Below are 9,802 nucleotides of genomic sequence, written 5' to 3' on the forward strand. Positions count from 1 at the left end.
TGTATAAGTCTCTCCAGCGCAAAGGTGTCGTATGGCGCTTCTATCCACGAGCTCAGGATCTTCAGGGATGCCATTAAGTTTTCCTCGCTTCAAATAAACCTTAGCGCATTTGTCTAACCCAAATCCCATTCCAATTTCTTAGTATATCGTTCGACAATCCCCAGAGCTAGATGCAGTTGCTCTCTGTTTTTAGCATAGATCTTAAGATCGATCTGATTTTGAATGAAAGCGCAAAGAAGCATCTCGGAGACCATGGTTTCGTATCTCCCTGCCTGCTGTGGGCTAGAATGAAAGTAGGAATCAGGAGACTATTTATCATAGCATGCTACGCGCCAGTTAATAGTGATCCTAGAGAAGTAAAAGACGCCTTCTGGGACACTTTAAATGACACAATAAATATTTGCGAACATGGGGAAAGAATAATTCTACTAGGAGACATGAACGGATAGGTGGGCATCCAAAATCAGGATACAGAAAGAGTACTAGGTAATTTTGGGCATCCAAGTACAAACTATAACGGAGATAAATTAGTTGGTCTATGCTTATAAAGGTGTCTGTTTATTACAAATACTTGGTTTAGCCATAAAATGATCCACATGTACACCTGGTCTAAAGGAAATAGCCGCAGTATAGTTGACTTTGTTGTTGCGGATGAAAGATTAAGAGAGTTAGTCAAAGATACAAGGGTCATGAGGGGTCCTGAATGCAATACTGATCATTACCTTCTGATCTCAAAAATTAACTTAGGTCGGGGATGGACAAAAAAGAGAACAAAGAAAACAAAACAAACGCGAATCAAAATTGAGAACCTACAGAAACCGGATGTGCGAACAGATTACCAAAATAAGATAATCGAAAGCATAGATAGAGCAACATAGGAGAACCGTATAAAAAACAAAGATATAGAGGGCGCCTGAACAATGTTACGAGATATCCTAGTTAGATGTACGATCGAAGTATGTGATACCGCAGTTGTAGAAAGAATGTCTGGTGATGCGTCGTGGAATGATGAAATTCAGGCTGCCCAAAAAGCAAAGAGAGAAGCGTACAAGAGAACTTTGAACATCGCAGGTCTTAGCAATGAGGAAACAAGTAGATGTAGAAATTATTATAGACACGAAAACAGGATACTCAAAGGATTAGTTAAGGAACTTAAAGATACAATTAGAGCAGAAGAAGAGATGAAAATACAAAACGACTTTGAAGGAAGCAAGAAACTGCTTTATAAAAAAATGAAAGGAAACAAAACTACAGAATTCGTCAACATAAGAAATAGTATGGGGGAAATGGTATATGATGCAGACGGAATACTAGAAAAGTGTGTGGTTAGGGATATAATTAAGAACTTGAAAAACGGTAAGGCTGCCGAGGTAGACGGTATTAACGCTGAAATGCTTAAACACGGTGGCGCGTGCATACCACATAGACTGTGCGAATTTATAAATTTATGTTTCGAGATGGGAGACGTCCCAGACGATTGGAAAGAAGCGATTATCGTACCAATATACAAGAGAAAGGGAGAAAAAAGCGAGTGCAATAATTACAGAGAGATTAGCTTATTAAGCACCGTAAGTAAAATATATTCAAAAATACTTATTCGTAGGGTATTGAAAATAACAGAAGCAAAGATTTGGGAAGTCCAAAGTGGGTTTATGCCAGGAAGGTCATGTACGGATCAAATATTTAGCTTACGGCAAATAACAGAAAAAAGTTTGAGAGTAGGAAAAAAAGTTTTCTGTGCATTTGTTGACCTAGAAAAAGCTTTTGACGAGGTAGATAGAAGTAAACTTTGGGAAATCCTAAAAGAGCATGGAGTCAATGGATGACTCCTACAAGCTATAAAAACAATATATACAGGTAGCAAAGCGAGTGTAAAAGTGAATGGAAAATTGAGCGACTGTTTCGATATTATTCAAGGAGTTAGACAAGGATGCGTTATTTCTTCATGGTTATTTATATTATTTATGGGCAAGTGTTTAAGAATGGATCTCTTTAACGAAGAGGGTGTGGATCTCGAAAAGTAAGCGTACCTGGGTTAGCGTTCGCAGATGATAAGGTTGTTATGGCAGAGTCTACCGAAGATCTACAAAGAATGTTCAATAAACTACATGCAAGCATGAAGAGCATGGGCCTCAAAATTAACGCAAATAAAACAAAAACGGTGGTGTTCGAAGGAAAGAGTGAGAAAAAACTATGCAATATTTTATTAAATGATGAGAGAATTGAACAAGTTGATAAGTTCGTATACCTTGGTAGCTTCTTTACTAGGGACGGGAGAATAGATAAGGAATTAGACAGACGCATAAATGATGGCAAGAAGGTTATTTGTAGAGCAGGCCCCCTTATCAGAAGTAAAAGTATATCAAATAAAGCTAAAATGGCAATACATAGTTCTATATTTGTACCGACTGTACTATACGGTAGCGTGACATGGACTTATCAAGAAAAAGATAAGAGTAAAATTAACGCAATTGACATGAGATTCATGCGCATAATATGCGGGAAAACTCTGATGGACGAAGTAAGTAACGAGATAATTCTAAAAGAATGTGGTGCAGAAGAAACGCTAGTAGTCACAGGGGAAAGAAATCGGTTAAGATGGTTCGGATATGTTAAGAGAATGCCAAATGAACGACTAACGAAACAAGAGTGTCAAGGTAAAGTAAATGGCAGCGTGGCCAGAGGTAGACCGCGGAAAGAATGGTTAGAATGTGTGAATGAGACCCTAGTTAGAAGAGACATCAGAAGTCACAGAAACACGAGAGCCTGCATGAAAAAATGCATGAGCATAAAAGAAGCTAGAGAAGTATGCCAGGACAAGAAAGTATGTCGGTAAATAGTTAATAAAAAGAGTGACAGTAGAGTGAATGACGCCTGAAAAAAAAGACCTCACCCACTAATGGACCCAAGTGGGGAACCTTACATAACGACTTTGTGAGGATCTTCACTTAGGGTGATTGCTAAAGAGATTGATCAGCAAACTGGGTTGGAGCAGTGTTGCGGAACGAACGTGTTATTTACATAAATAACACGAGAATTCTGGATCTATCTGAAAATTCTCTATCTCTTTCACACATTACTCCTTGCCCCTACCGAGTGAGTCACGCCTACCCTGAAAGGGAAATGGCTTAATGCTGTAACATAGGCTAAAGGCGACTTCAAGCGCATCTTCTTTTAGTAGCAGCAAACTACTTAAGAGACTATGGATGCGCTTGAATTCGCCTTCAGTAGAAATTATGACAGTTTTGAACATTTTTAACGCTGCAAAAAAACTATTGCAATTACTCCGTGACATTCTAATGGGCAATTTAACATAGAATCTGAATTACAACAAGTTAAATACCCATCTTGCTGTTTTTTCTCTTTTTTTTTAGTTTTTTTGCATGATACGAAAGGGATACTACGTGGATACTATAAGGGTCCGATGTAACGTATCCTTTCCGTTCATTAGTTTCGTCAGGGATGCCGTCTCAAACCTTCTATTGCAAAAATTACAAAGAATTTTTTTTCTTTCGATTCCCTTTATCCTTACCCTGCAGATTGCGACGTATTGGGCAATAAAATTGAGTAATAATTGTAAGATTAGAGAAATCAATTCGGCTATAGCCACATCTGTAAAATGGTGGGGTGTGATGAGCGACTTGATTAAGTTTTCACTCTCTTGTTTGGTTACGCGGCATCCTTCATAAAGCGGTTTCCTTTCCTGGAAAATAAAATTTCGGTAATACGACCTTTAATTTGAAAAAAAGTTACATCTAGGAGTCACGGGAAATAATTTTAAAAATCTTTTATTGGTTCCGCAAAAATGGAGCTATTAGTGAAAGGATGTTGAAACTGCAAGTTTCTTTATACATATTATTAAAATAATTAAAAGTTATTGCTAAAAGTGTCCAGGTGGCTCAGACAATAGCGCACCAGGCTTCCAAGCAGGAGGACTGGGGTTCGATTTCTGTGCCGGTACCTATGGAAAATTTTCTATGTACTTTAAACCGGGGCTCTGGTGATCCGGAAACCACCTGAAACTATAGATCCCCTCAAATGAGGTCAGTGTCCTCCCAGGGAAGGGGCTTCATGTCGAGAGGACTATTGCTTGGGAATCACTGAGCGACTTTGAGAGGCTCGAAAAAGAATCAGCGATTTGCGTGCGAAGAGGCTCCATGTCGTGGGAACTATCGTACGCTGGTCGCTGGTCATTTTCGAGCAATTTACATGGGTGTGGCACAATAGACTTCTTAGTTTGAACTCTAGAGGGGGGGGGGGCTCACGGACAATAAACAGCTAATGCTCATTTGCAAGAAAATGGCAGTAAGGTGTCTTTGTGAAGACATTTTTGGTCAATTCTAAAAAAATTGAGCCTATTCGTTGTAATACACGAGGAGTGTGTATTTGTTTCTACAAATTGTTTAAATAATTGTCAAACAGCAGTTGCTCATGACTAATCGCAAGCAGGCATTAATTGCTTTTGTATATGATATAAAGACTATGAATTTTAACCAAATGAAGGGCGACAGTGCATCCGGGCGTAAGTGGGAGCTTGTTTCCACGTAACTCGTCTCCCTATAGAAGATTTAGGTCCAGTTCGACCCAAAAGTTGGTCTAGGAAAAAATGCAGTGAATACGGGCGTAAGTGCCATGCTTCATAATGTGGTGTCACCGCGGCCTCATTGATTTTCAGAGCACGTATCGATTGTGGTTTTTTGAAGTTTGTCCGTAAAAAATCGTGAATTCTTGAAAAGAAATAGTTGCTGCGAAAGTTACTTCTTATGTGTCAAAAATGAAGATTCCTGGTGCGCACCGTTCTTTGACCAGGGCTTTCTCTTTTTTAAAGCGCTCTGTTCGCAATTCAATAGAGTTAACCAATAACTCAAAAGTACTTTTTTCTCTTAAACTCAAAAATTAAACAGTTACGAAACTTTTGAAGAGTCAAAATTAAAGCTTTCTGCACTGAAAATAAATTGTTCTTGAATCAAGTAAATGTTTACTTGATTCAAGACAATCGCAGGTACGAATGGGGACGATAGAATGTGAGTGTGTTCCAAATAAATAAGTACTTGCTAACGTATGCTTGGGACTAGCGTACATTTTCTTAATCTGAGAAAATGTATTCTTAGATAGAATATCGCATTTTATTATTCGAAAACTTTATTGTGTTTCTTTATATAGAGATGTATTAAAATGCAGAACATAGTTTACTTCCAAGAAATCATTTCTGATACAGTTCAAGAATATATTTTCTTAATCTAAGAATATGTAGTATCGGAGCAATAGACTAGTGCCTCAACTGAGCACTATTTCTCAACGAAAATTTTTTTTTTCAACATTATTGTTATATAATCTTCATTTTTTCAATGATTGAAATATGTAATTCGCGCAGACTGTTACTTACACATATAATCGTACGCCTAGAACGATTTGAAAAATCGCACTCGCCGAGGATTGAACCCTACCTAAACTACCCAAACTAGTGTGTGTCCTAACCGCGCGCTCTACCGACTTCGCTATCGAAGCAATTAGATCTCTGTGATAAAATCTCGGGTAAGGATTTCAAGGCAGGGTCGTACCAAGTCATATGGTGAGCCTCAATCAACTTTAAACCAAAAGTTCTTGAACTCAACTTCAATATTCCATTCTTTATTTAGAAAAATGTTAGAATTGAATTTTACTTATTTTAATAAAGGCTCGATACTTTTTTTCTTATTATATTTAAAAATGTTATAAAATATCTAAAAGTAATGAACAATAAACAAAAATTCTCTATAAAATGAGCAGTTTTCAATTTATAGAATTCTTTTCTCATACGTTTTTTACAAAGATTTAAATATGGAATTGCTTTCCAAAAACAACAATTGAAAATATGCAAAAAATAATTTAACTTCACTTATTTTACAAAGGGCTCAATACTTTTTAATTTAATACAAAAATTTAATTCACTTAAAACTATCTAAAGCATATAAAAAATAAAGAACTTTTGAGTTGAAAAACGCTTTAATAATCTCAGTGACAAATAAATATTTTCTGATATTTAAAAACCTTTGTAAATAGCACAGTTTTCGATTTATTTAATTATTGTATCATACTTTTTAACTCAGTTTTTAATTTGAAATAACAATTCCTAAAAAATAATTTAAAATATTTAGAAAAAATGGATCGCTAGTTTAAATATTACATATTTAAAAAAGTGCTCGATACTTTATTTTTATTTCAAATATAAAATACTTCGAAATCAGAAGAAACAAGAATTCTGTAATCGGATGAAAAATATTTGTTTGCTTCCTCCTTGCATTCTCAATTATTTTATTTTAAAAATTTGTAATGGTCAATTTTTTAATTGTTCTTCTATAAAATGAAATGTATTCTTAATAAACTTTTTTAAAATGTTACTGAATAAATAAAATAAATAAATAAAATAAAATGTTAATTGAATTCTTTTTCTTTAATATGTTGCTTTAAAAGCGCATAACATTTTTTTAAATCATCAACAAAATGTACTAATTGTATTTTTAAGCATTATTTATAGCTTATTACTTTTTTAATATATATTATTTACATAATAAAACAGAATTATGTAAGTATATGGGTGATTGCCATAATTTTAACCATTTGTAGCCCAAGACATTTTCTATGATTAATGAATTCTTTGACTAAAAAACTTAATTTTGTTAATTTTATTTAAAAAAACCTAAATCTATACTTAATTATTTAAAACAACAACATTATATGCGCGCTACAGTACGCGGGAAGCATGCATTGATTATTAATAACATAAAAATATAAAGCAAGATATTAACTATTTCAGATAGCAAGTAAGAATATAATATTGAAAATTATTTTTAAAATTCTTGCTTAATAAAGGAATTTGTTTTTCATCAAGAAAAAATTAATTTAAAGTTAAAAAATCTGTTGCCTAAAACTTATCATTTTAAATTAAAATAACAAATGATCATTTTATATTTTCAAAACTATTTTTTTGAATTATAACTTTTATGAATTTTTCCATTTTTGTGATTGTAAAATTGCTATTATCGAACACGAAAATTTTGTGTAAACAAAATACAACTATTTCTTCCAACTCTAATTTAAATTAAATAAGGTTCACATAAAAAAATTTTTAACTTTTTAAAAATCAGTTTTAAGCTTGCCGAATAGAAAAAAAATTTTTTTTTTATTTAATGAAGAATTCCTGTATTTAGCAGGAATATTTATTGTTATTTTCAAGTTTGGATGATTTTTTGTTACCTTGAACACTACACAAAAATAATTTCAGGGTGGCAACTTTAATCAAGGAAAAAAAATCCCAGTCATTTTCCGATTTACAAAAATGTTTCACGATTAAAAAAATTCGAAATGGTTTAATTTTAAGTAGATTAATACATGCAAATAATCAGCGACAAAATTTATAGATGCAATACATTCATAACCTTTTAATAATTTTAGGAATAAAATGACTTTCGAGTCTTGCATAATTATTTCAAAATTAAAAACACTTTTTTTCAAATCTATTTAAAAATTTTTCATTCTTACGGCAAAGAGAACCAACTTCATACCATCACAACCTTTCGATTATTATATTTAATATGATACTCATGCAGTAAGAGGTAAATTAATTTAGACCAATATATTCATTTTCATAATATGTGTGCGATGTCTATTGTATCAAGTCTACAGTTCTTATGTTGCAAAAAATGATGTGTTTCTATCTTAATAACATAGGTATCTTTGAAGTAAATCTGACATTCGTTTCAAATTAATAATTATTTGAAGGAAAATATTCAAGCATTATTCTAAGAGAAATTATTTATTCGCTAAATACATTCATTTTCTTGTCTCAAGAACATCAACATTGTTTCAATTAAAATAGTGGTCAAAATAAGTACATGAATTTACTTGGAACAAGAAACATTTTGTTAGAGTTTTAGTTACTTATCATGAGAATATAATATTCTCAATTCAATATTTCATTAAACTTCATGCAAATAAGTGTAATGGAACAAATTAACTCAATAATTTTTTGCTTAGAGTAAATTTATTCTTGATTCAAATAGTTGTCCGGATTCTATTATTTTCTTGATTCAAGAAAATCAAACCCTTGTAAAAAGAAAATACTTCCTTCTTTCAAGTAGAATCAGCCAAGTAAATTAGCCTACTTGATTTAATGCAGACATTTTTTCAGTTTGGTGCGCGCCGATATTCGATCAGGGCCTTCTCGCACATTATTACCTTTTTTAAGAGCTCTCTTTTTGCGATTCAATAGAGCTAAACAATATGATAGCTCTTCCCTGGTTAACTTAATTATTCAGGGTTATCCTCTCGCGCACTATCTTTAACCTCAGTAAACCTAACAAGACTGTTAATTCTTGTTGACTAGCTGAATTGGAGACTGTCAACTCCTGTTGACAGTCGAGTCTGGAACTCCTAGTCGGCCCCTGCCGACGATTTGGTTCTGGTCGTCCCCAGAACTGCCTTTTACGCTTTCTCTTCCAGAAATTGAGTTCCATTCAAAGGGGTCCCCAGGCATTGCTCGTTAAGCGACCTGCAAGGTCTCTTTGAACAGCACTGAATGTTCCGTCTGAACGTGGTAATCCCCTACCGGGCACTGCTGGTTGGTGCGTCCCGCAAGGTGATTGATTACCAGTCCGCTGAAGCCTTCCTTGTTGAAAATTGTTCTTAAAAGAACAGATGTGTTGAATTGCAGAGGGTATATCAAGAAATAACTAATTCAAATGAGAACTGCTTATTTATTAATTAAACGCCCTAGGCTGGTCGCAGGAGATCGAAAGACGCTGCTTCGAGCTAGTCGAGAGGCAGAATCGTGCCACGGTGTTTTTTTTTGTTTGATTGGCCGAGGAGGGGGAATCTTCTAAAAGACACCCAAGAAAAGTGGGTAGTGTCGGATTCGCCCAGTGCGCCTACCGACTAAAAACCCCTCCCCGTTTTGGTTGCCAACCTTGAAGGTTATAAACCAAGTTAAAAGAAGAAGAGGAGGACAACGAAGTTTGGTGGTCCAAACAGTGGTACTGCAAGGACACTCGCGCATGAAGCGAAACACGGAGAAAGAAAGATGGGTAAGTTAAGATTAGGACGGCGAGACTAGAAGGCAGGGCCTTCTAAAACGGTCGGAAGGTTTACTCGAATAATTTGCGAGTGAGTTGATGCTGGGATTTGGATGAATTGTCACTGAAGAACGAAGATTTGCTGCGTGAGTGCGAGCTGCATCAAAGATGGAGAGAAGCTTGGTTTCCGAGAGGATTTGTTTGTTGCGGATGAACCAAGGAATGTTCAAAGCGGAGCGCAGAAGGCGCATATAGGTGCTGTTTAATTTAGAAAGACGGTTTGGGGTGGCAGAGCCCCAGATAGGAATCGCGTAGGTGCAAATGCTTTTAATTATTGCGTTAAAGGCACGAGCTTTAGTGGCTCGAGAAACTGTGGGTTTATTGAAGAAAGGTTTTAGTAAAATAAAGGCCCCATTAGCCTTGTTGCGAATGGCGTGGATTTGTTTCGACCATGTCAGTCTTTGTCAAAAATGACGCCGAGATATTTTGCGGAGGTACTCCATTCAATAGTACCAGTCGAGAACAATTGGAGTGAATCTATTTAGACGGGAGGAGCAATGACTGATGACCTTGGAGGGATGGAGAAAACCAACATCGTCAGCGTATTGGACCGTGACTATTTTCTCGTCAACAGGTATGTCGTAGCAAAGCAGGTTGAAGAGAGAGGGAGAGAGTTTGGAGCCTTGAGGGACACCGGAAGTGATAGGTTGGGAGTCCGATAAAGATTTTCCGACGCGAGCTCTGAAGCTCCT

General features: G+C 35.3%; 1 protein-coding gene across 2 annotated transcripts in view; it reads right to left on the reverse strand.

The window, feature by feature from the left end:
• LOC117179642 overlaps positions 1-9,802 on the reverse strand; it is a 49,398-nt gene that overhangs the window by 15,301 nt on the left and 24,295 nt on the right. Inside the window, exon 2 of one of the 2 annotated variants that reach the window (XM_033371647.1) lies at positions 3,533-3,703. The exons of the other annotated variant lie outside the window; for it this stretch is intronic. Coding sequence (XP_033227538.1) covers positions 3,533-3,703 — 171 coding nt within the window. The remainder of the gene's footprint in view (positions 1-3,532; positions 3,704-9,802) is intronic. 2 annotated transcript variants of the gene reach the window in all.

This window comes from Belonocnema kinseyi, chromosome 9 (genome assembly GCF_010883055.1).
Source record: "Belonocnema kinseyi isolate 2016_QV_RU_SX_M_011 chromosome 9, B_treatae_v1, whole genome shotgun sequence".
Classification (NCBI taxonomy): Eukaryota; Metazoa; Arthropoda; class Insecta; order Hymenoptera; family Cynipidae; genus Belonocnema; species Belonocnema kinseyi.